The sequence below is a fragment of the Schistocerca cancellata genome, chromosome 6, assembly GCF_023864275.1.
Source record: "Schistocerca cancellata isolate TAMUIC-IGC-003103 chromosome 6, iqSchCanc2.1, whole genome shotgun sequence".
Lineage (NCBI taxonomy): Eukaryota > Metazoa > Arthropoda > Insecta > Orthoptera > Acrididae > Schistocerca > Schistocerca cancellata.
Window position 1 is genome coordinate 530128183 of NC_064631.1, and position 27926 is coordinate 530156108.

Below are 27926 nucleotides of genomic sequence, written 5' to 3' on the forward strand. Positions count from 1 at the left end.
ACATGGCCACTGTCAGGAGCCACTGAGACTCACGTGTGTGTGAGTTGTGCTCATGTAAATATTTGTGTGTTTTTGCACTTTAGAGGAAGGCCTTTTTGCCAAAAGCTCAAAATATATATAGCAATTTTTTGTTGTGCCTGTCTGTGACTCAGTGTCTGCTCTATATGCTGAGTGGTAATCTATCCTTTTCATAATATTATTGGTAATATATCTGTAAAAATTTGTAAATCATTAAACTGGACTTGGAATATAATGAACCATCAGTCTGCCATGCAGTGAATACCGAAACAGAAAATAAACTTGGTTTTCATTGAATGTAACTGTCTTTTTCCATTTACTTTTGTTTGTTCATATGTACTTATTGAATTCTCTGTTATTATGATACTCTGTAGTTTCTGAATTGTTTACTTTTATTTTCCCAACAGAAGAAATAAACTTATTTCAATATAAGATGATCTTTTTATCATCATAACAGGTAGAACTTGTAGTGAGACAGAAATCTTGATGTTTTCTATTTCACACACAATTTTTCATTTTCAAAGTGCAATTTCGGTTGCGTTATCTAAATGCATGCTGACTGGAACATTATCCTGTTTTAAAAGTGAAATCTGGAAATGATGTAAAATGAGTGAACTATGCACTGCAATCACTGATAAAATATTATGTGGCTGAAACTTTTCTTTCTAAAATGATTATGAAGCTGTTAGTGATAGACAGCTAACAACTGTTTCATACTACACCCTCAGATCCTGTGCTGGTTTCAGCTCTTCTGCAATACGAAGACCTTACAGATGAGACTAACAAGCACAGGGAGCGGAAGAAATGTGATAACAGAAATTTGGGAAGGACAGCATACAACAATGTAAGGAAAGTTATAAACACAGAATTTCCTTCGTCCGATAAATTACTATCTGATTACAGTATCAGCACGGTTCAGAGCATTTAAGTAGCGTAGTTCAATGGGTGTTCGTCATAGTTTGTTAAATAGAAGACTGTTTATTTTTGCATCCTATATGTTGTCAAATACTTGTTGAGGACCTACATATTTTTGCTTATTATTCACAATATTGTGAACTATGAATGTCAGTATGTATACAAAACATGACTGACGTCATAAACTTTCACAAAATTGTTCTCAGTATTTATCACCAGAGTAGTTAAACTGCATCAGTGCACAGTTCACTCAGACAATAGATGATTAATTTATAATATGTAGGCACTTTGTCATTTTTACAGTCTCTCTCTCTCTCTCTCTCTCTCTCTCTCTCTCTCTCTCTCTCTCTCCATAAGTGCTTGGCTTTACTTTCTTCAGTAGCCTGCAGTGTTCTTCATGTTATAGGAACTGTGGATTAAAATGTAGAAGCAGTAAAATCGCCATTTGCTAAAGATGTAAAGGAGATATCTCATTCTATGTAGCCCCTACAACATCTGCATGTTGAGGAAGCATGCTTGAACATTTGTAATTATCTTGCTAGTAAACTAATCAGATGTATTATTTTCAGGCTCACTGAGGCTGGTCTGAATGCAGACTCACCTTATCTTCCACCCTGTGCCAATAACAAGGCAGCCATAAATCTTGTGCTCAATGTCCCACCAAAGAATGCAAATGGAAAAAATGCCAACTCTTCAGCTGAAAACAAACCAATACAGAAAGTAAAAAAGACATACATTTAGCAGAAATCTTTGGTATCTGTTTTGGTGCAGACCCATGCCACTAGAGTAACCAAGACTCTATTGAGAAATGTCCTCAAGAAAGTTAAAAAGATGTAGACTTCTGTAATCAAGAGCACCACTTTCCATAGTAATACAGAACAATATGAAATAAATACTACAGAAGAAGTCTTTGTTACACAAAAAAGTGTATAGTGATCTGTGATCAGTTTCTGCTAGTGGTGATTGTGGTTGTGGCAACAGATGTGCGATTTTTTTAAAGATGAACTTGACAAAGCAGGAAATGAAGACTAGTTTTTAGAATTGATCAGTGGCACTATTATCCTAGAGATGAATTGCAAGAAACTTAACAAAGGCAGCTATTTGTAGGAGGTTATAAAAGCAAGTTCATGATTTACCTACATTGTTCTAAATTAGCTACTCTAATGTCAGATGGAAGTTTAATACATTCCACTCAGAATCACAGAGCTTTTGTAGCAAAGATTGCCTTACATGTATGTGGTATGGTAAATTATGAAACTTTCATATGTTGCATCTAAGTGACTCTAATAGGAGTGCTTAAACGTCGGTGCTGAATAGTCAGCAGATAAAAACTTTGTGCTTTCTAAAATAGGCACATTGATAATCAAGAGTGTAAAATCTTAAGACATGGAGTCAGGTGTATAAAATGCAGAGTTTCAGAAACCTGCCACAAACTATAATTTTTGTGAAGCACTACCCAATAGAATTTAGATAAGAAAAGCTCAGAATTATGTATATTTCAGTGCAGTGAATACTCTGTTAGACTTGACAATGGGACATTTTATTCTCCTGACTGCATCACGTTAAACAAATGTCAACCCACCCAAAACTTCCAGTATTGTTTAATGTGCATATAGTTTAATCCGGCCTGTACAAATTAGTGCTAAGAATCTCTGTTTCATGTATTAGTTCAATCTCCATGCTACATGTGCTACATTATAAATGTGAAAAGACTGAGAGCTGGAAAATATTATTTGTATATAATTGAATGTACATATTTAAGTGACACATTGTTAATATTACATTAATAAGAATCCAGTGGCACTGATTCTGTGAGAAACCATCAGTGTGTGTTTTGAGGCTTTTGTGTCAGCACTTTGAGGCAATGTCTTTGCCATCAGAACTTAGAAAAGACATCAAAAAGAATCTTTTCTAGGATTGTGCATGCCAGAAATCATGATTTCGTGCATGCATGAGAGATTTTTGGTCAGATATCCTTAACTCATTGCAGTATATTTGTAAACAACCTGACAATATGAAGTTAATGATATGCAATGTTTTGGCGCAATTGTGTGGATATTTTTATATAACTGTATGTTATTATGATTGTTAAGTTGAAGAAAATAATAATATGAGACCATATTGTCAATATTTTGATTCATATAGAACACTTTAAATTTGCTTCATTGTGCATAGAATTACATTGTGGCAAGTGGAAGAAAAATCAGCTCAGTTTTGGATAGTAATAGTTTCTTTTACTATCAGTTTATGTTGTTCAAACATGGCAGAAAATCTTTCCCTCATATTGCATTTGACACGTCTGTTACAATTTTTCTACACTTGTTTGTAAGTTTTATTTTACATGTCAGAGGGTAGTTAATAAGTAGATATACTTTTCTCAAGTTTTGGATTTTGCAATAATCTCACTGAAATCATGTAAGCAATTCCTGTGTGGAGTGATGTATATGAAATACAACTTTGTTAATGTACTGAGAACCTCATTGCCATCAGCAGTGTTAAATTTCATTAAGAGTCAGGAAACATTGCTGACAGCAATAAATTAGTGCTTATATTTTTGTGCCTATTCTGTGATGGCTTTTTAAATGCCAGTAAATGTCATATAATATAGTGTCAGAAATCTTTTTATGGGTGTATGGTTTCTTAGTGGTTAACAGTTCTTTATTTTTAAATGATGAAAACTCTTAAGCTCGTAAGTGGGTAAGAGAGACGAACACAACTGCAGCAGTTAAACTCATAGAATATTAAATTTCAGTTAAGGTATGATACAGGTATAATAGTTTTGTAATTTGATTATTGTCAAATGAGACTCTACCATAACTTGTCATACATACTTCTGAGACCTCAGTAAACACTTCAACTAACACTGTAATGCTTTCTTTGCTTTATTATTATGGCTATTGTGACTGTAGAAGGGAATAAGATAACCTACTCCAGAACTGTTTTACTAAAGTTTTGAGTTTTGATTTTATTCATAATTTTGACTGGGTTGGTGAGCTTCATTTCCTGCTTGTAAACTTCATAAAGTGACTTTTAAAAAATGTGAGCCCTGTTTGATAACCTATGTTAATGTGATCATAAGAAACTTGCATAAGTGATAGCTGACATTGTTACATAATAATTCAATATGAACCTTAGTGAGTGAGATATTGGATATGTCTAGCCACAAATTTGAAATCTTGAGAGTATAACTTACTGAAATAAGTGTGTAGCTCACATCATTTACATTACGACATAAGATGTATTTAAATCATTTATTGTTCGATATTTGGAAAATGGTTGACTAGTTAATATGATATGTTTCACTTCATAAACATTCTGGAAGCAGGTTATCTTCACGTAGTATTAAGTGATATTACAACACAAGCTTTATGCCACATACTTGTTATATCACAGCTGGTATTTCTATTTTCATTAGTCTTACTATTATGTTTTGATTCAATGCAGATATTTGTTTATACAAAAATTTCTTTTAAATAACTTAATCTGCAGTAAACATAGAACTAAATTATAAGAATAAGTCATAATTCTGTCATAAAATAGCAGATCTTGTGATTGTGGTACAGTCAAATCGCACAGACATGAAATAAGTATTTCTTGGTTTGAAGACAGATCAGGATTACAGAAAATGTGCACAGTAAGAAATAAAATATGCAGAATGAGAATTTTGTTTACATTATATCAGTAGTTAAGATGCTGAAACAGTATATATTCTAAAAAAAATACAACTCATGTATCTTATAACTGTAAAAAGTCTTGTTTTTGATATTAAAATATAAATTACAAAAACAGTGGTTTGTGGCTGATTAAGATCCAGTGGAGATTTCATTGCTGAGTTTTTTTAATGTGCAAGACAATGAAGTGATTTGCAGAGTATAATTAACAGATTATGATGTAAACATTCTAAATAATTCCTCTGATTTTTACCTGGAATTCACTGAGAAATACTTTCCTTTGAGCAGTGTATAAAATGCCCATCTCTTTGAAATGTCTCGGTGACAAATTTCAGACTAAGATTTAAATAAAACTTGCTTATATTTAGAACTTTCCTGGCACAGATATTCAATACTATTTCTATTTTCCTATGCTTAATACTTAGATTAAATTAAAACAAAATGATGATTGGTCAGATGTGTAGCAAAACTGTATTAATTTGAGGTTTTGTATATGAATGTTATAACAATATTGCAATTTATTAAATTTATATGAAGGAGAATGAAAATGAATAAAACAAACTATCTTTGACTGATCAGTGTTCAGTGTGCTGAAAAAGAAGTACCAAACCAATCACATCTTCCTGTGAAGAATTAGGAGTCTTTATCATTACATACATGTCTTCATAAAAAGGTGAGTGTCAAAATTAGGTTTATTACATATATACAAAAGTGTCAACCTTGCAGAACAACAAAGAGAAATATTACACTGTTTACAGATATTTATCCAATGTAAATGCATGAGCATCTTCAATATTTGTAGAGTTTAATCCTGAAGCTGATAGTACTTGAGACTGAACAGGTACATTTACTTCCTAGACACTGAGCAAATGGTCCAAAGTGTACTGAGCGCAAGTTAAAAATATTGAATTGTTCTAGCTTCCAATACAACCTCTGACAATCAAGTTCAGTGAACAGTCCTGTAACATTAATGTAGATGAATTGAAATAGTCACCTCCCACAACTATGCACCACTGAGTTCTGCGATACATTTCCTGGAAACTTTGCATGAAATCTTCCTTTGGGATGGTGTTCAAAAGCTGCGTCATGTTTTGTTGGATGTCAAGAACATCATCAAATCAAAACGAGTTTGAGTCGAGGGAATAGGAAGAACTCTGGAGGATTGAGACCCAGTGAGTATGGTGTATGTTCAAGTTGCACACTTTTTCTTGCCAGGAACTGTCTGACAATATTGGGTGAGCGTTGTCATGAACAAAAAAACCAGGAACCTTATTGTGTACACTGAGGTCATACCCTGTGTAGACGTTGCATGAAACGAGTCAAAATTTCAACGTACCGTGCAGTGTTTAACATCCTTCCCTCAGGTAGAAATTTGCTGTGGATAATGTCTTGACTATTGAAAAAGGTGATGAGTTTCGTTTTGATGCACGATTTTGTGGCTCTGACCTTTTTCTGGCATTTTGCCAATTTGTTTCAGGGTCATACCAGAGACACCAGGTGTCTTCCTCAATGACAATATGGTTCAAGAAACTGGGTGTCGCATCCACTGTTTCAACAAAATCCTGTAAAGCCCCTAAACATGCTTGCTTCTGATTGTCAGTCAAGTGATGTGACACAAGACAACACATTTTCCTCTTTCCTAACTCCTGGGTAAGGATTTGTCACATGGATTCATGGTTCATCTGCAGTTCATCCACTATCATGTGAACAGTTAAATGATGGCCATTCATGATTAATGTCCTCATTTTCTCAATATCGCTGATCGCCCACTATGGGGCTTGTCAGAAACAATTTCCTGGCCTCCTTGAAAATGGGTGAACCACTCGTGTACACACTTCATGGACATTGTTTGATTCCCATAAACACATACCAACATTCTGTGCATTTCTTTTGGTGTCTTGTCAAGCTTAAAACAAAACTTTAAATTGATCCTTGGGCTCATTTAATGTCCTGTTCTCAGTTTGGAACCAATGCACTAAACAATCACTTCATCCAACAGGTCTAACATGGAACATACATGATGCTCAACTGAACTACAGTGGGGGCAGGTTGTCAACACTAGCTGCTATGCAGCTGCAGCGTTGTGAGTCACCGGTTTGACAGTTCTGACTTAATTCACCAAACTTTGTTGTCAGAGGTTGTATTTATTTTCTCCAGATGAAATATTCTTAAAAAATGGGAAAATCTAGAAACCTAATTGTATCTTTTAGTGGCCTGCTTCTGTTCAAGCAGCTGATGAACATATTTCAGAATCTGTCTCAAATGTTGTCAGCTCTTTGACACTGAACTGTTACCCAGGTTATATGATTACTATTACCTATGCTCAAATGCTGTTAATGTGGTTGCACACACCTTCCCTACCTCTTAGTTTAGTAGGCAGCTTTAGGTGTTCTGACTCTAAGGTACCCATGTAGTGTAAATTTGTTAAAGTGGATAGCTGCAGCTATGCCTGAATCCCCTAGCACCTATTCTAAACTTGCGCTTTTTGAAGTATTTGTGTACACTTGTTGTTTTCTCTTGTTGTTTTCAGCTTCAATTTCCATATAACTGTTGTTTATAACTGCTATCAGAGTATTATTCTGATTGCTTTTCTCTTCTAAGTAAGTGAAGAAAATTTCTATAGATAAAAGAAATTTCAGTGTTGTACAAAGGAGAAAATCCTGGAGGTATCACTTGCTCAAAATAACAAGCCTTTGCCATTTACATCAGTGCATATCAAACACGTTTTGCTTTTGCAAGAGGTATAGTCTAGAGTGTTGCAGAATCTAAAAAAAAGAAATGGCGGTGAAACTCTTGTGAAAGAAAAAAAAGTTATTTGCAAAAAAAAAAAAAAGTCTCGCTGTGTAAACAGATTTTTGATTGTTCAAACAATGGAAAGTCAAGGATAGAATAACTAAAATATGGAAAGGATAGAATGGAAAGTCAAGGATAGAATAACTAAAATATGGAAAGGATAGATTGTTACTCACCACTTAGAGAAGGAATTGAGTCGCATATAGCCACTGTGAAAAAGACTGCAAAAATATTAAGCTTTCAGACAAAGTTCTTCTTCTGTACAAGAAAACATACATATTCACATGAGCACAAGTCACAAAAAAGTGGCCAATTTTTCTAGCACCCAGAAACAGTGGTCTGTGTAAGATGTGAGATATGCTTGTGTGGGTGTTTTTGTGTTTTATATTTCAGAAGGAGGACTTTGTCTGGAAGCTTAATGTTTTAGCAGTCTCTTTCATTGTGCCTATCTGCAACTCAGTACCTCCTCTATGTGGTGAGTAGCCATCTATCCTTTCCATATTGCTGTTTGATGATTTATCTTTAGAACACAAATGTTCAACAGGAAAGTTTGAGGCATCCTGTAATATTCCACATTTCTGGCAGAAAACCTTATGAAATGTATAGAAAAAAAAGAAATAAAAACAAGCTCTCTTGTCATAGATTGTGTGAAAAACTGAAAACTGTTGAGTGTTGATTCAGATACTTTTGTTGAAGATTCAGTTTTCACAAAAATTAGATTTTGAGGTCATTTTATGTCCATTTTGAGAAAGCTTAACTCCAGTGACAACTCCACAAGTGCCAGAGGAGACAGTTTATTCAAACTTTCAAGTATTGTTAATAAAGGCTGAAGGGGATGGGTTTCATACTGCATTTCATCCATACCAAAAGCTCTAAATTGACCAATGCTTACTTTTGTTGAAACAGTGGTTACCTTTTAATAAATTTATTCTATCAAAACAGTATAGGTTCAAAATAAAAATATACTGATTGTCAGACTAAAGTACTTGTACAAGTGAAAAAACATTAAATTGGGTCCGAGGGTTTCGGGGAAAACTGGTTGTCAAGGAACAGCTACTTTCCCTGGCTTCTCATCCAATCAGCAACAATGCACTCATGCTGGTACACAGAGAAATTAAATTTGTTGACTGGTGTAATGCTTGCCTTGAAACCAGGTGAGATGGCACATCTCACAATAATTAAGGAACTGTAGCCCCACTCAAAAACTGCAGATTTAAATCCTCAACTGCCCACAGATATGTTCCTGCTCACATCTAAGACATAATCTGCTTGTAAATGTTAAATTCATAAACTGCTGTCTTCTCATTAATTTTCAGAGACAGCTACAAAAGATGTAAGTTTTGGAGCAGGAGACAATTCAGTAATATTCAAAATACTTACCTGAATGTATAATAAATACGTGTTGATGCTTGTTGAGCAAATTACCACATCATTTTTCTTCAATGCAAAAAAGTGTTGTTGTGATTCTATTGGAATTTGTTGCATCTGTACATCATTAGAAATAACGTTCTAATGACCAAAATGTTGAACATTCATGATTTATTTGTAGTTTCTTCCCTTCTCACATCTTAGTTACGAAACTATTCACTAACAGTCAGACTTACCAAAAGTTGCACCAAAATAAAGACATATCTGTGTCAGAGTGAGCAAGAATTGTGCCAAAAGTACTAAGCAAACTGAACCACATGGTTTAGCCATAGTCGCTTCCATAATCTAAAATTCAGAGTAGTGTTTACTTCTTTGTTAAAATGTGTGGTATACTCACAGTTTTATAATGCAAATGATTTCCCTACAAAATACACATTAAAGTTTGCTTGGAATTTAGGCTGACAAGAATTGCAATGATGACTTTTATCCCTTTTTTGATGAAATTCTCAAACTTTTCACTTTTAACTTGTTAATACTTCTCTTGTGTACTTTGGGCCTTAACAGTCACCCACAAGAATTAGAATATTAATTAATAGCCTGTTCTTCTTTCCAGTAAACAAAACTTTTCAAGATCATAAATCTTTATCAGAAAATTACATAAATTGTGAGATGTTAGCAATACAATGTTCTGTGCAACCCTCTTGGTATTTGATAAGGTCAGTCATTTCATTTACAGAATAATGAATGTAAATAGAAGAAAATTTATGGAAAAATGTGCATAACTGGGTAACAATAATATAATATTGTGAAACAATACAAGAAATGAAAGATTAACTGCAAATAATGAAGTAGGCTGTACAAAGGTGTCGATTTGTGTTAGTTGCATGTAACATATTTTCAATACACGAGCCTCAGTCTGTTGCATTACACCATCCAGATTAGCTATGGTTTCCTTCATTCAGTTAATGACACAAAAATCTGCAAAGCCCACACCAGATACACACACACACACACACACACACACACACACACACACACACACACACCTTGAGTTGCAAATGCAAATTACAATTCTGACATGCAATGGAAGTTTGGCTTCATTTCTACTTGCAACAACAATATGGTACATATATTTTGTGTTTCATGTTCTGGCAAGGCAATTTTAAATCTTTGTGCTGTTCTCTCACCAGTAACACAGTAAAACATGCCACTAGCAGAGCATATTTTGACTCTGGTAAGACAAATAATAAAAACTGATCCAAATGAAGAGAGAACAGCTAGGACAGAAAGATGTACTGTTGACAAATGTGCTCTATAATTTGTATTGGAGGGCAGCATGGAGGGTAAAAATCGTAGAGGGAGACCAAGAGATGAATACACTAAGCAAATTCAGAAGGATGTAGGCTGCAGTACGTACTGGGAGATGAAGAAGCTTGCACAGGATAGGGTAGCATGGAGAGTTGCATCAAACCAGTCTAAGGACTGAAGACCACAACAACAACAATTTGTTGGGAGACTTTTTTCCAAGTACCACTGTAGTGGCCAATCAAGGAAATGTTCTCATGTTCTTTCACAACAAAAAATATACAAAAACAAAATAAACAACACAAAATTGCTTATTTCAACTCATTTAGAGACTTGCAATACAGAGAAGAATTGCTGACCATTGCAAACTGTTCTAGAAAAATGAAACTAAAAAGATAATAAGATATCTGACTTTCAAGTTTCTGTCCACATAAATTACTGCATTGACATTCATAATGTTTCAGAATTGTATTATCTCTTTTTATAAGTGAAGTGGAAAAAAAAGTTATAAATGCTACCCATATTGTATCAGTTTTCCACAAACTACATGACACCTTGATAGTTTTGGCTGTGAAGGTCAGCTAGGAGCAGTTTATTCAGCTTATGCATTCTAAATGTACTTTCATATCTCCATAGTCTCTTGACTTTGAAGCACGACAGTGGATAATTGTTTGCTAAAATAGACAAATGGCGAATGTTGGACATTTTTAGATTTATTTCATTCATTCAGTGTGCTCTGTAGATCAGATCAAGAAGGAAAATATTTGGGGGATGGAACATGTAAAGGTAAGCATTAGCAAAAGACCAGATGAGGAAATAACAGAAACTCCATCTTTAGGCTGCACTGTATTAACAATAAACTGTCACTATACTACACGATGCAATTCGTACTTAAGAAAGCTAAATCTGATGGAGTAAATTGGAAAGAATGCAGCTATTTGGAAGAAAAGCTGCTAAACTTGATGTTTACTGCATTATGTTGGTATTTTTCATGGTAAATGGTTACCTACACAGAGCCTGTTTACAACACACTACCAATTTTCATACAGAGAACACTGCCATCTGACTTGTATGAACAAGGATTTTTCAGTCTTTTGAATCTGGATACTTGGATAATATGTTCAAATGGTGGCCATGAGCTATGTTTTTAATTTTCTATGTAGTTGTAGTGTATTGTATTTTTATCAGTCCAGCATTAATTAGCATTTAGTGCAGGGTGTACAAGTGCTGCTGGATAGGTCAAAGTTACATACCATAACATATTGCATGAACAAAGAAGGAAAAGAGAGTGAGGGGAAAAAAATCACATGAAGGAGCAACATAAACAAAAGTTGATGGCTGCAGAAGAGTGGTACTAGTAGCACCACTATGAGGATGCAAATCAGGTTTGCTTTAAATAATCACTGTAATGGTCAAGAGGGTTAATTACCTCTGAGATTGGACATGGTGAGTTCACGTTAGTCAAGAATGTCTTTAAAGCAACAATGATGCCATTACCCACCCCTCACTGAGTTTGAACAAGTGTATGCAACAAGGCCTATGAGAAGCTGGATGTTTCTTCTGTGCTGCTGCAGTAAGACTTGGCAGGAATGTAGCCATGTACATGATTGCTGGCAGTGGTAGTCACAGGAATGTATGGTTGCAAGAAGACCGGGTAGACTTGGTACTACTGAGAGGTAAGTGTTTTCTGATGAAAGCTGTTTCCGTCTAGGTGCCAGTAATAATTGTGTGTTGGTTAGAAGGGGGCCAGTTGGAGGTGTGCTACCAACCTGTCTGTATGCTACACACACTGGACCTACACCTAGAGTTGTGATCTAGGGTGCAATTTTGTATGACAACAGGAGCACACTCATGATTATCTACGCACCCTGATTGCAAATTTGTATATCAGTATGGTGATTTTACCTACTGTGCTGCCATTCATGAACAGCATTCCAGGAGGTGTTTTCCAACTGGATAATTCTTGCCCATGTACTGCTGTAGTCATTCAACATGCTCTATAGAGTGTCAACATGTTGCCTTGGCCTGTTCAGTCACCAGATCTATCTCCAGTTGAGCACACATGGGGCATAATCAGACAAAAGCTCCAGTGTCATCCACAGCCAGCATTAAACATCCCTGGACTGACTGATCAAGTGCAACAGGCACGGAACTCCATCCCACAAACTGACATCTGGTACCTGTACACCATAATGCATGTTAGCATTCAGCATTTTGGTGGTTTCACCAATTGCTGATGTACCAGAATTTCACATTTGCAGTTGCTTACCTCATGCTTACATAATCTGTGCTCTTGCAATGTTAATCACTTAACTATGTTACCTAGACAAATATAATCCCAAAATTTCATTACTCTACATTAATTATTTTTGGTGCTTCATTTCTTTCTTGTTCACAGTAAATAAAATTCTTACACTCTAAAGTCTAGTTAAGTGATACACATTTGGAGGAAAAGGTGCTGTTTTTGGATATTTAGAAATTTTTGAACAGAATAAAATAGTATAATTATAATTTCAAATCCACTGCTAAGTTTGATTGCTATTATTTTTTACAGTAGGCATTTAAAATTAGTTCTCAGTTAGGAATACCTAGGAATTTAATATGCTCTAAAAAGCTGCCTCTGGAGCAATTTTTATTTATTTTGATGAGTTATTAACATGATGCCAAAGCGGATTACATTTTTCTGGTATGCTGATATTCGAGAAAATATTTGCTGGTTATCTGACTGTCCTCTGGTATTATAATCCTGCACAGCATTAGTTTACTATTTTTCATCAGATACTTCCTAATTAATAAGACTGTTTAATGTGGAATGTTTATAACACCAAACACAGAAAATGAAGTATAAAAGACTATTTTTAATGCTATAAAATATCTTCAGTACTTTTTTGTGTTCTAAATATGCTTAGGCTCTGAGTAGCATTTCCCCAGGAAATGATTCCATAGCAAAGCAATGAATGGTAGTGTGTATGAGATCTGTTCAAAAAATTCCAGAAAATTCATAATTTCGCATCAACAGTGTGTTGGAGCAAAATTCGGTTAGCATTCCTGCACATGCCTGTGTTTAATCTGAACCACCAGAAATTTCATTGCTGTATGTCTGTTAGGTATTGTTTATGAGTAGAAAGCTAAGTCGCACAGTTTGCAAATTTCAAGATGGCAGAGTTAGAGGAGCAATGTGTCTGCATTAAATTTTGTGTGAAACTCAAGAAAACCTTCAGAGAGATGCAAAAAATGACACAGGAAGCCTACAGTGATGAGTGCTTAAGCTGTACTCAGTGTTAAGAATGGTTCACATGGTTTGAAAATGGCCAGATGGAAGTTAAAGATGACCCTCATTCAGGGCACCCTTCAATGCCTATTGATGATGCACATGTTAAAACATCAATGAGAATGTGCATGAAAATCAAAGACTGCTTGTCAAACAGATTGCATAAGAATCTAGCATTTCAGCTGGATCATGTCATGAAATCCTGGCACAGCATCTTGGAATGCATCGTGTTGCTGTCAAGTTGATCCCACGGCTAATGAGTCAAGACCAGAAAGACCTTTGCCTTGCAATCTGTGAAGAGCTTTTGGATCATGCAAAGGACAACAAGATGTTCCGTAAGAGAATCATGGGACAGGGGTCTATGGTTATGATGTTGACACCAAGCTTCAATCTTCAAGCAGGTCGGGAAAGGTTCTCCATGACCAAGAAAAGCTCAGCAGGTTAGGTCAAATGTCAAAGCCATGCTGATAGTTTTCTTTGATTTTGAAGGGTTAGTTGATCATCAGTTTGTGCCACAGGTACACACTGTAGTTTATGGTATTATCAGAATGTGTTGTGACACCTGTGAGAAAATATGAGAAGGAAACAGATTGAAAAGTGGTGAGAAAATTCATGATAAAGCATTCACACATTCATTCCTATTGGTGCGTTACTATTGCACAAAAAAGAAATCACTGTGCTGCCTCATCCTCCTTACTCTCCAGACCTGGGTGATGTTGACTTTTTTTTTTATTTCCAAAGTTGAAAACCCTGTCGAAAGAATGAGGATTTGCAATGATAGACGAGAGGAAAGAAAATTCACAAATAGCACTTGGTGTGATCCGGCAAGAGACATACCAAGACGGCTTCCAGAACTGAAAACAGTGTTAATAGTGGTATATTAACAGTGGAGGAGCGAATTTTGAAGGAGGCCATGGACAATAAGTAAAAGGTAAGGCAAAAAAATTTTGTGGATAAATTTCCAGAAGTTTTTGAACAGAACTCATATATTATGTCCGAATCACAATTTTTTGCTTGTTGTAGCTGTTAATATCCTCAGACTGTAGCACATTGTTGAGAATTTCTTCAAAATACTTACATGTATATCCCATTTAAAGCCCTGCTGAAGCCAAAGAATACAAAATTCTGTACCCCTAATGTTTTGTACAATTTTGCTCTTTTCATATTGCTTGGATATATTTTTGGTCAGATGATTAGATGCATTAAAGTTTGTGCTTACAGTTTTCCTCAGAGTTTACAGTTAGTTTATTTGTGCTGAATCACTCTGAATGTCTTGTCATAGAACTTTCTGCTCTGAAATGCGAGCTTTCCATGTGAGATGCGAGAGTAATACATTAGTAACATCAGTAAATAAAACAGATTTTTGCGGGCTCAAATGCTGAATGAGGACATCCATATAAACCAAAAAAAAGTAGTCATCCCTAGATTGAGTCCTGAGGAACTTCATGTTTTACTGGTATCTCATCTGAAAAGAAAATAACTTTTCTGATTTCATTCTGAACTTTTGGCTCACGTGAGTGATAGCTTCTGTCCACAGTTTTGTAGATATGAATACAACAAGCTGTGTGTTACACCTCTTATACCCATTTTATGTATTTCCAAATAAGAATTTATGATCAAAGAGAGCAAAGGCTTTTGAAAGATCTAGAAACATTCCTGCAGTGAGTTCTTGTTCACCAAGAAATTCTGAAGTATAATGTAAATATTAGAAGGTCACTATTTGGATAGTCGTAGACTTTCGGAAGTCATGCTACTGGATGGTGGGTAATGAATACATATTTATAAAATTTATTAGTCTGTGGGAATTCCTGGTCAGAATACTTGTAGTGAAATGTAGAGTGCAGACAAAAAGAATTTACGCATTCAGTATTACTTAATATGGAAATACAGCAAGATGTGTTTTCACAATACTATAGCATAAAGCGGACTGAAAATGTCATAGATACTCTCCCTGCAGGAGGCTCAACCACTGAAAAGTCTTATAATCTCATAGTGATGCTATTGATGGAGAAGTCCCCACATACAGGACATCCACCACCATCCCCACCTCCTCCCTGTTGTGCGGCACAGCTCGAGGTTGCAACTGCTGATGATGTCATCGTGCAGGGGAACATGATCAACCATTCTGTGACTGGTTACTATGTAGGGCACAGCTGGGCCGTTTCTCATTGGGAGAGGAGGAAAAGAATGTGATATTATCCTTGCCCCTCTCAGTACAGGTGATATTGGTTAAGGTCAGTAGCCATGGTGAGGTTGCTGGTCTGCATTGAATTCAGAAAATTGCAGTAGTGGAATACTGCACTGTAGAGGTGGAAGTTTGAAATCGCTGTGCAGTTTTGCTGTGAGTGAACTGTCTGGAAATAAAATTGTTATCAACCTGTTACTGTTCGTGCTGGTCATAGACCCCACAGGCCCGCATTGAGGCTGATCCCTCACCTGTGGTAGAGTGGGAGGTCGTCTCAAGGTGTGGCAGGGGGCGAAAGACATTCCGGAGGGCTGAACGGAAGGCCTCTCCAGTTTGTCTGACGAACCGGTTTCAGGCTCTGTCTCTGGCTGATACTCAGGCTGATACTGATCTTCGGCCTGACATGGCTGCCTGTCCTGTTCCAGAGGTTGCCCCTCAGTCTGCAAGATCCGGGCGGTCGCAGAGGGTGGGCTTACTGGTAGTTGGGAGCTCCAACGTCAGGCGCGTAATGGGGCCCCTTAGGGATATGGCAGCAAGGGAGGGGAAGAAGACCAAAGTGCACTCCGTGTGCATACTGGGGGGAGTCATTCCAGATGTGGAAAGGGTCCTTCCGGATGCCATGAAGGGTACAGGGTGCACCCATCTGCAGGTGGTCGCTCATGTCGGCACCAATGATGTGTGTCGCTATGGATCGGAGGAAATCCTCTCTGGCTTCCGGCGGCTATCTGATTTGGTGAAGACTGCCAGTCTCGCTAGCGGGATGAAAGCAGAGCTCACCATCTGCAGCATCGTCGACAGGACTGACTGCGGACCTTTGGTACAGAGCCGAGTGGAGGGTCTGAATCAGAGGCTGAGACGGTTCTGCGACCTTGTGGGCTGCAGATTCCTCGACTTGCGCCATAGGGTGGTGGGGTTTTGGGTTCCGCTGGATAGGTCAGGAGTCCACTACACGCAACAAGCGGCTACACGGGTAGCAGGGGTTGTGTGGCGTGGGCTGGGCAGTTTTTTAGGTTAGATGGCCTCGGGCAAGTACAGAAAGGGCAACAGCCTTAACGGGTGCGGGGCAAAGTCAGAACATGCGGGGACCAAGCAGCAATCGGTATTGTAGTTGTAAACTGTCGAAGCTGCGTTGGTAAAGTACCGGAACTTCAAGCGCTGATAGAAAGCACTGAAGCCGAAATCGTTATAGGTACAGAAAGCTGGCTGAAGCCAGAGATAAATTCTGCCGAAATTTTTACAAAGGTACAGACGGTGTTTAGAAAGGATAGATTGCATGCAACCGGTGGTGGAGTGTTTGTCGCTGTTAGTAGTAGTTTATCCTGTAGTGAAGTAGAAGTGGATAGTTCCTGTGAATTATTATGGGTGGAGGTTACACTCAACAACCGAGCTAGGTTAATAATTGGCTCCTTTTACCGACCCCCCGACTCAGCAGCATTAGTGGCAGAACAACTGAGAGAAAATTTGGAATACATTTCACATAAATTTTCTCAGCATGTTATAGTCTTAGGTGGAGATTTCAATTTACCAGATATAGACTGGGACACTCAGATGTTTAGGACGGGTGGTAGGGACAGAGCATCGAGTGACATTATACTGAGTGCACTATCCGAAAATTACCTCGAGCAATTAAACAGAGAACCGACTCGTGGAGATAACATCTTGGACCTACTGGTAACAAACAGACCCGAACTTTTCGACTCTGTAAGTGCAGAACAGGGAATCAGTGATCATAAGGCCGTTGCAGCATCCCTGAATTTGGAAGTTAATAGGAATGTAAAAAAAGGGCGGAAGGTTTATCTGTTTAGCAAGAGTAATAGAAGGCAGATTTCAGACTACCTAACAGATCAAAACGAAAATTTCTGTTCCGACACTGACAATGTTGAGTGTTTATGGAAAAAGTTCAAGGCAATCGTAAAATGCGTTTTAGACAGGTACGTGCTGAGTAAAACTGTGAGGGACGGGAAAAACCCACCGTGGTACAACAACAAAGTTAGGAAACTACTGCGAAAGCAAAGAGAGCTTCACTGCAAGTTTAAACGCAGCCAAAACCTCTCAGACAAACAGAAGCTAAACGATGTCAAAGTTAGCGTAAGGAGGGCTATGCGTGAAGCGTTCGGTGAATTCGAATGTAAAATTCTATGTACCGACTTGACAGAAAATCCTAGGAAGTTCTGGTCTTACGTTAAATCAGTAAGTGGCTCGAAACAGCATATCCAGACACTCCGGGATGATGATGGCATTGAAACAGAGGATGACACGCGTAAAGCTGAAATACTAAACACCTTTTTCCAAAGCTGTTTCACAGAGGAAGACCGCACTGCAGTTCCTTCTCTAAATCCTCGCACAAACGAAAAAATGGCTGACATCGAAATAAGTGTCCAAGGAATAGAAAAGCAACTGGAATCACTCAACAGAGGAAAGTCCACTGGACCTGACGGGATACCAATTCGATTCTACACAGAGTACGCGAAAGAACTTGCCCCCCTTCTAACAGCCGTGTACCGCAAGTCTCTAGAGGAACGGAAGGTTCCAAATGATTGGAAAAGAGCACAGATAGTCCCAGTCTTCAAGAAGGGTCGTCGAGCAGATGCGCAAAACTATAGACGTATATCTCTGACGTCGATCTGTTGTAGAATTTTAGAACATGTTTTTTGCTCGAGTATCATGTCGTTTTTGGAAACCCAGAATCTACTCTGTAGGAATCAACATGGATTCCGGAAACAGCATTCGTGTGAGACCCAACTCGCTTTATTTGTTCATGAGACCCAGAAAATATTAGATACAGGCTCCCAGGTAGATGCTATTTTTCTTGACTTCCGGAAGGCGTTCGATACAGTTCCGCACTGTCGCCTGATAAACAAAGTAAGAGCCTACGGAATATCAGACCAGCTGTGTGGCTGGATTGAAGAGTTTTTAGCAAACAGAACGCAGCATGTTGTTATCAACGGAGAGACGTCTACAGACGTTAAAGTAACCTCTGGTGTGCCACAGGGGAGTGTTATGGGACCATTGCTTTTCACAATATATATAAATGACCTAGTAGATAGTGTCGGAAGTTCCATGCGGCTTTTCGCGGATGATGCTGTAGTATACAGAGAAGTTGCAGCATTAGAAAATTGTAGCGAAATGCAGGAAGATCTGCAGCGGATAGGCACTTGGTGCAGGGAGTGGCAACTGACCCTTAACATAGACAAATGTAATGTATTGCGAATACGTAGAAAGAAGGATCCTTTATTGTATGATTATATGATAGCGGAACAAACACTGGTAGCAGTTACTTCTGTAAAATATCTGGGAGTATGCGTGCGGAACGATTTGAAGTGGAATGATCATATAAAATTAATTGTTGGTAAGGCGGGTACCAGGTTGAGATTCATTGGGAGAGTCCTTAGAAAATGTAGTCCATCAACAAAGGAGGTGGCTTACAAAACACTCGTTCGACCTATACTTGAGTATTGCTCATCAGTGTGGGATCCGTACCAGATCGGGTTGACGGAGGAGATAGAGAAGATTCAAAGAAGAGCGGCGCGTTTCGTCACAGGGTTATTTGGTAACCGTGATAGCGTTACGGAGATGTTTAACAAACTCAAGTGGCGGACTCTGCAAGAGAGGCGCTCTGCTTCGCGGTGTAGCTTGCTCGCCAGGTTTCGAGAGGGTGCGTTTCTGGATGAGGTATCGAATATATTGCTTCCCCCTACTTATACCTCCCGAGGAGATCACGAATGTAAAATTAGAGAGATTAGAGCGCGCACAGAGGCTTTCAGACAGTCGTTCTTCCCGCGAACCATACGCGACTGGAACAGGAAAGGGAGGTAATGACAGTGGCACGTAAAGTGCCCTCCGCCACACACCGTTGGGTGGCTTGCGGAGTATAAATGTAGATGTAGATGTAGGCTGTTGTAGTATTAATTTGATGCACAGAATCATGTCAAACACCTCTCTGTTCAATTATCCATGTGTATCGTGGGGGGGGGGGGGGGGGCAGGGGCCACACATGGAGGTTGTATGTGCACTGTAAGAAATACTTATCATAATGACCTGTGTTACTGATGGATGGCGACATGTGTTCCATTGCTGACGCCGTGATGATGGCTGTGTTGTCCATGTGGGTCACGCAGGAAGATGCACACAGACTAGTGCTCTCTGTAGGCAGCTGTGTATAACATGGCGAACTGCTGGGAACACTTTCTCCACTAATGGCATACATAATGATTCCTCATGTAAAATCTGCGGAGAGATGAAAGTGATTGAGCAAACTGTGCCCAAGATTGGTTTCTGAACTTTGCCAGTCAAACACTGTCTCAAAAATCTTTCATGTAGGCCAATGTCTATGGTGTGTGAGACAGTTATGTAAAGTTTGATTAGAGAATCATTTGTGGTGTTTAGCTGGATGACTGCACGATGTGTAAGGCCACCCTGTGGATGGTGTTTTCTTATGAGCTGCTGCTGACCAGGAAGTCATGATTTGTTAAGTGATCTAGTACACAGAGCCTACCACAGTCACTTAAGAGATGGGACAAAACTAGTCTGGCCCACGGGTTTTAACTGTAATGCATAAAAGCATATTGTAGTCGGGATGACGCCTTGCATTTGGGTGATTGCATGGCATGGAGTAGTTGCATATCTGCTTGCCAAAGCAAGCTTGAAACCAACACATCCATGGTCATGGTGTTCTGGCTGTGTGCGGAATGTTAATGTTCATAGTGGGCATGGATGGCATGGCTGACAGAAGGTCAGCAGCCTCTTAGCATGGGCTAGTGATAATACCCTCATGAGTGAATAGAACCACTCAGATCATATCTGCTGCTAGCACCTGTGACCAGTGTATTGCACTAGGAATGTACTGATGGCAGTCATTGTTGTCAGGTACATTCATGTATTGTTGTTGCCGCAGGATAGCAAAAATTCTGTCAGCCAGGAGTAATTTTCTGTTCCATAATTTCTCTTTCATGTGAGGTCATTACCATCTTTATCTGTGGCAGCAGTTGTAGGAGCTATAGTATCCAAAGTATAATTATCTGGCATGAGCAATGAGGTGATGGATACAGAGAGATGTCTACAAGCCTGGGATGATGTTCTGTTGCCCAATGTGTCCTCGTAAATCACCCGTTGCTCTGGTGTTTTTGCGAGCTGGTGCAACAATGCCTATTTGGTGTCACAGAACTTTGTCAGTTGGAGGTGTTCATGTGATGTCATTGATAACGTGGGCATGCTCTCCTGTGTTGTTCAATAGGGTGATGAAAGTGTTGTTGAAGATGTCATGCAAATCTCTATAAACATATTCTTTACAATTAAATGTAACATACCTGGTATCATATAATTATTTGTTATCCATTTCATTTAATCTTAATAAGTATATGGTACATTTTCTTTAAATGGTCATGCATGATTAGTTATTTGGTCTTGAAGGGTTAGCATGGAAGATGTCTTTAGTAATGGTCCATATAATGGTGATCATACTCATTCATTACAGACTCCATAACATTAATTGTTTTTAACTTAAGTTTATGGGAAGTTTTTTCTTCATTTAAATTTAAATACATTGTTAGATTACAGCAGTTTTTCAAAACATTAGCAGTATACTTGGTTTCATCCTTAGCAATCCAAATCTCAGATTTGAAGAAGTTAATGTACAGGGAATGCAAATCAGTATACATTGGATCCAGGAAGAATTTGTTTGCTCCTAACTAGAGAGGACACCCTTCAACAAAGTTACCAGTTGTCAATCCGTGCGTCTTCTCCAGTCTTAAAAGCGAGTTCAGTCCTTTCTAAGGATAGATACCTTACAACCATTCTTCCTCTCAGGTGAATGTGTCCCCCTATTCCCCTACCAAAAATGGTTTATGTTATCCTTCTGTGGATTCACCTAAGCAAAGGCCTAGGTCTTTTTATTAGATGTATCTATCCCCAGACTCCTCTACGCAAAATGGCATACAGGCCATTCCTTTCTTGAATACACCTGACCTCAGCTGTAAGGCAGCATCTCTATAGGTCTGCCCACCCATCTGACCTCTCTCAACTTACCTAAAGCAGGGTACACTTCACCATATAAATCTGTCTGCACAGTACCTCAGTTTCATTTCTCACATATTCACAGGGAAGGGTTTCTTCACTTTGGTGAAGCATGTTTATCCTAGCTGTAAAGCATAATCCACCATACTCCCTATATAAAATTGAAACTGATTTTACCTACATGTTTGTTTCTGTACAAAAACACATCTTCATTACAGTAGTGTATAACTTTGGGTAACGATATTCCAACATATATTTCCTTTTCTCAGTATTATTTAGATCCACTACTGTGCTTGTATTTAAAATTATCCAAGCCAACACATAGAGCTCAATTTATCATTAAAAATTCTACGAGGCATAACAAAGCAACGACTGAAACTGCCACTTCCATCTTCCGAGACTCAGCAGGTTTTATATTGATGACAAAACTTGTTATTGCAGTTGAGACAACTCTATTTTCTTCTTTCATTGTTACTTATTTTATAAGAAACTAATATTGTAATACATATCTAGGTGATCAACTATTGTTCATGTCTTCCCATTGTAATCTCCCCCCCCCCCCTTCAATCCATTGTCCACATTAAACAATGCCCCTTCCAAGTAATTAGTGAGTGAAGTCTTTTATGAAGTTTTGAGAGGAGCGAAGATTACAAAACATTTTCAAGTTTACTTAGCTTGTCATGTTGAGATAATTCCAGTTTTTCTTCTCTAGGAGTCTGATTCTTGAAGCTGAAAATCTAATATCAGGTCCTCATGGTTGGTCTGAACTAAATAAATTGGAAGATTGCTGTTGCAGAATTTTTTACATAAATGTATTTGCCACTGATTTCATCACATTTTAGTATATCATACAGTAGTCTGATTTTTCACATTAACAATGTCGAAACTACATTGTTCACACAGAAATATGTTTAATCACATCAGAGCTAAGCTTATGACTCTCTCAGTCTGTGGAAATAACAATATTCCAAAGGGTTTACAATTTTTCCTAACAAATGAATTTCTACTAGTTTTCGTTACATTATTAATTTCGTTTATTATTTCATAAATTAATCCAGAAATAAACATAGTTAACAGTACAGGATTGCCTAATTAATAATAGAAATTTTAAGTGTGCAAAATAATTCGTAATTTAAAATATTTCTAAAAAAATAATTTTAACTGTACATTCATTTATTCTTAATAAGTATGTGGAACATTTTCTTAAAATGGTCATGCATGATTAGTTATTTGGTGTCAAAGGGTTAACATGGAAGATGTCTCTTAAATAAAGCGTTGTTACATTCGATTCTGGATTTTCCATTGTTTGATTTTTGCCTGACGGCTTTTCTTCGATCCTAACCCAGTGCTGTTCTCCTTTGTTACTATTTTCTTTTGCATCACTATACTCAATGTTCATCCTCTTTCTCTTCTTTCCTGTGTTTCTCTTGGCGCCTTACAAACCGTACTCCACGGTCTACTTATGAGTCACACTGTATCAACCAACTCAGCCGTGCACAACAGACGGCTACAAAACCACACTGATTGTTGGTGCAGCATCTTATGTCCCACATTACTCCCGCCAATATAATTAATATTATACTTTTAAACTGAACACTCTCCCTGCGTCATTTAATGTATTTTTTATGTTTACTCCCGCACCTTTCATCTTTCCTGTGCCACACGATATGGTATCTTATCCTACGAACCCCTCCCCACCCCCGACACTTTCAGTGTTCTATCCCAGTTCGCACCCACCATCCAGCCACATCTGCTGCCCCCTTCTTCACACTTATCCACCCTCAGACCTACTAACCACAGTAACATATATATTTTTTATCAGTTATTCTTTACTTTGATTCTTGTGACTTCTCACCAATTTTAGCAAGTTTTCATGTTTCTCTATCATCAACTCCCCAGATTTCATCTTATTTCCCCCTTTGCATCCGTTTCATATATTTTCACATGTATTTGGGTGTATTTTTGCGAAATTTTTCGGACGTTATTCTACATGACAAAGGCCAATGGCCAAAAGACTTAAGTGTGAAAATCTTTTTGTTGTGCCTATCTGCGACTCAGAATCCTCACTATATGGTGTGTAGCAACTTTCCTTCTCATTGTAGTATTTGTAGATATTATACAATGTATCTGTTTCCGTAAGAACCATACTGCTTATTAAAAAAGTGATAATGCCAGTTATATTACTTTTAGTACTATATTCTTGCTCTAACAAACAAGAATACAATTTAGTTATTAAATAAGATAGAGTAGTATGAGGTAGAGAATATAGAATATTGTAAAGGAAGGAATGGTTTTGGGGAAACGAAGGAAGAAATATCAAAGCCATTAGCTCAGACTTCTGATGGCTGTTATTCTGCTGAATTTGAAAAATATGCAAATTTCCCTGGGGGCATTCATTTCTTAACTGTATCAACGCTGTATAGTCGCCTTTCTTGTCCTGTATCTGGATCAACCAGGAACAATGCCTCAGGATGTGGCATTTCTAACACCTTAAAAGGTCCACAATACTGTGGAAAGAACTTAATCATCTCTTTCTTTATTTTGAGACTGTGATGGACAGCTTTGCTAAGAGTAAGTCACCTGTGCTAAATATAGGTACATCAACCACAATGACGTATTGGTTCTGGGCTGACTCGTGTAACTTGCTTCTTATCCTATTGTCTATTACTGCTGCCTCTTATTTCTTTGAAAGAGGGGGGCAGATCTAAAGAATTTTAATAATGGCTATCCTATAATTTCTTATGCTTTATCTCTACTGGCAATAACTCAGTGGATACAGGGTGGTCCATTGATAGTGACTGGGCCAAATATCTCATGAAATAACAATCAAATGAAATAACTACAAGAACTAGTTTGAAGGGGGAAACCAGATGGCGCTATGGTTGGCCCACTAGATGGTGCTGCCATAGGTCAAACAGATATCAACTGCATTTTTTAAAAATAGGAACTCCCATTTTTATTACATATTCGTGTAGTACGTAAAGAAATATGAATGTTTTAGTTGGACCATTTTTTTCGCTTTGTGATAGATGGCGCTGTAATAGTCACATACGTATAAGTACGTGGCATCATGTAACATTCCACCAGTGCAGACGGTATTTGCTTCGTGATGCATTACACATGTTAAAATGGACCATTTACCAATGGTGGAAAAGGTTGATATCGTGTTGATGTATGACTATTGTGATCAAAATACCCAACGGGCCTGTGCTATGTATGCTGCTCAGTATCCTGGATGACATCATCCAAGTGTCCGGACCGTTCACTGGATAGTTACGTTATTTAAGGAAACAGGAAATGTCAACCATGACCTGCAACAAATGATGATGCCCAAGTAGGTGTTTTAGCTGCTGTCGCGGCTAATCCGCACATCAGTAGCAGACAAATTGCGTGAGAATCGGGAATCTCAAACACGTCAGTGTTGAGAATGCTACATCAACATTGATTGCACCCGTACCATATTTCTGTGCACCAGGAAATGCATGGCGATGATTTTGAACATCATGTACAGGTCTGCCACTGGGCACAAGAGAAATTACGGGCCGACGACAGATTTTTTGCACATGTTCTATTTAGTGACGAAGCATTATTCACCAACAGCGGTAAAGTAAACCAGCATAATATGCACTATTGGGTGACAGAAAATCCACGATGGCTGTGACAAGTGGAACATCAGTGACCTTGGTGGGTTAATGTATGGTGTGGCAATATGGGAGGAAGGATAATTGCCCCCCATTTTATCGAAGGCAGTCTAAATGGTGCAATGTATGCTGATTTCCTATGTAATTTCTACCGATGTTACTACATGATGTTTCACTGTATGACAGAATGGTGATGTACTTCCAATATGATGGATGTCTGGCACATAGCTCACGCGTGGTTGAAGGGGTACTGAATAGCATATTTCATGACAGGTGTATTGGTTGTCGAAGCACCATACCATGGCCCGCACGTTCACCGAATCTGACATCCCCGGATTTCTTCATGTGGGGAAAGTTGAAGGCTATTTACTATCGCGATCCACCGACAATGCCTGACAACATGCGTCAGCTCATTGTCAATGCATGTGCGAACATTACGGAAGGTGAACTACTCGCTGTTGAGAGGAATGTCGTTACACGTATTGCCAAATGCATTGAGGTTGACAGACCTAATTTTGCACATTTATGCATTTATGTGGTATTTACAGGAAATCACGCTGTAACAGCATGTGTTCTCAGAAATAATAAGTTCACAAAGGTACGTGTATCACATTGCAACAACCGAAATAAAATGTTCGAACATACCTACGTTCTGTATTTTAATTTAAAAAACCTACCTGTTACCAGCTGTTCATCTAAAATTGTGAGTCATATGTTTGTGACTATTACAGCGCCATCTATCATAAAGTGAAAAAAGTGGTCCAACTAAAACATTCATATTTCTTTACATACTACATGAATATGTAATAAAAAATTGGGGTTCCTATTTAAAAAAAAACACAGTTGATATCCATTTGACCTATGGCAGCACCATCTAGCGGACCAACCATAGCGCCATCTGGTTTCCCCCTTCAAGCTAGACAGGTTTCCTTCTTTGTAGTTTTTTCGTTAGATGCTTATTTCGCGAGATATTTGGCCCAGTCATGATCAATGAACCACCCTGTATACGGGGTAACTCATTCAATATGACCTCGAATTCTGTTATCATCTGTGCACATGTGGTATGTTTGTGTGAGTAATATGTATTACATAATTTGGGTAATCTCTTTTATTACAAAAGTGAGTCAGTCATTCACTGTTAGCTAGCCTCTGTACCAAATTTATTTAGACACATAATGTGGCAATCAACATATTAACAATTTAGCTAAATGTGATTCCTCAAATGGTTATCTAAATATTTTGATCTCATTAGATGCCACTCTGCGTACTTCTTATAACTACCCCAAAAACTATTATAATGCTTTGGGTCAAGTAATTTGAGTATTAATTTTTCTTGTGTGCTGGAAGACCAATATTTCCTTTTCAAACTTTCCTGAAAATCCTCTCACAACTTGAAATCTTCAGAATAGGCATTTCCCCACTGCATTACTGACTAAATAACTAAGCATAAAATCTAGCTTTCTGGAGTCCTCCCATCTTTTTGCTAATGGTCTAGGGAACACACTTAAAAATATACTAGAACTTTGGAATAGGCTTACAAAAATTTATATCATTTCCCATTCGAATATCCCTATAAAAATCATGAGGTACATCAACATTATTATTTGTTTCATTAGTTCTAAATTCTGTTTTTTTATTTACTAAGGTGTCCTAAAATTTCTGTATTTCCTTTCTCTGGTCTACAGTATCTCCCAAAGAACTGGTTTTAGTGCCAATAGATTCAAACATATCATGTACTTTTTGTCATACCAACTACTGTAATCTCTCTTCCAAATTAGTCAAGGTTGCTTGGGGACTAAAATTTTCATTTAATAATTTACCATGCTATAACTTTTCAATCCACTCCTGTGTACCAAAGACTTGGTTTTCTAAGGTTTGTTATGGACTTCTTTCAAATGATTATGTACTTCATTCCTCACTAAATCACACTGTGCATTAATGTTTGTCTGTACTTTGGTACACAAGTCATTTAATTCATTCATCATAACAGGAATTTTATTTTCCTGTACATTAACTACACACATTAACTCCTCTTCAAATGCTTCTGTCTGCAATTTAATTGCTGCCAACTCTGTAGTGATAGCTTCTAGCTTTTGGCTGATACTTCCTTCTAACTTCTTACCCTTGAGCCTTAATGGTAGCTTCAAATTCTGTTTTAATATCATCTCCAAGTACTTCAAGGGCTTCCTGTGAGTTTCTTAACATTTCTTTTAATTTATTGTTAAATGCTTTACCGTTTTCCTCCATAGCTTCACGGTTCTGATTCAGAAATAACCTAAACCATTCCAATCTTCTGCTGCCATTTTTCTAGTCCACATAGGCATACACAGTTAAATTCCCAACTAATTAGTTAGATTAGGTGTTCAACAAGTTTTTTTCATTCACAAACATCAGTTACTAAACCTGTAAGTTCCTGTACACATAAAAATAGAATGAAAACAAAAGTACTAAACTCACAAAACGACAGGTCACCCAATGTGCAGAACAATGGTCTGTGGATGCTGCTGTTGACTGCACAAGTGAAGCTGGTGCACTGAGCTGAGAAGCTGCAGCAGGCAGCTGCTACACTGGCGATGAGCCACTGAAGTGACATTCTGCAAAGACTCATGCTGCTGTAGTCAGTGTGTCTAGATGAACTGCTGTTGTTTAGTCCACCTGCTGCTATCTCATCATTACTTTTCCTTGCTAAGCCCACCACAAACTCTTCTGCATCATAATTGACACATACATAAGTGTAATATGAATAA

At 37.8% G+C, this 27926-nt stretch overlaps 1 protein-coding gene across 1 annotated transcript in view; it reads left to right on the forward strand.

Moving 5' to 3' along the window:
* The window catches only part of LOC126088411 (semaphorin-1A), a 355740-nt gene extending 350563 nt beyond the window's left edge, over window positions 1-5177 (forward strand). The window contains exon 19 of the mRNA XM_049906551.1: window positions 1503-5177. Coding sequence (XP_049762508.1) covers window positions 1503-1674 — 172 coding nt within the window. The 3' untranslated portion in view covers window positions 1675-5177. The remainder of the gene's footprint in view (window positions 1-1502) is intronic.
* The last annotated feature ends 22749 nt before the right edge of the window (window positions 5178-27926 follow it).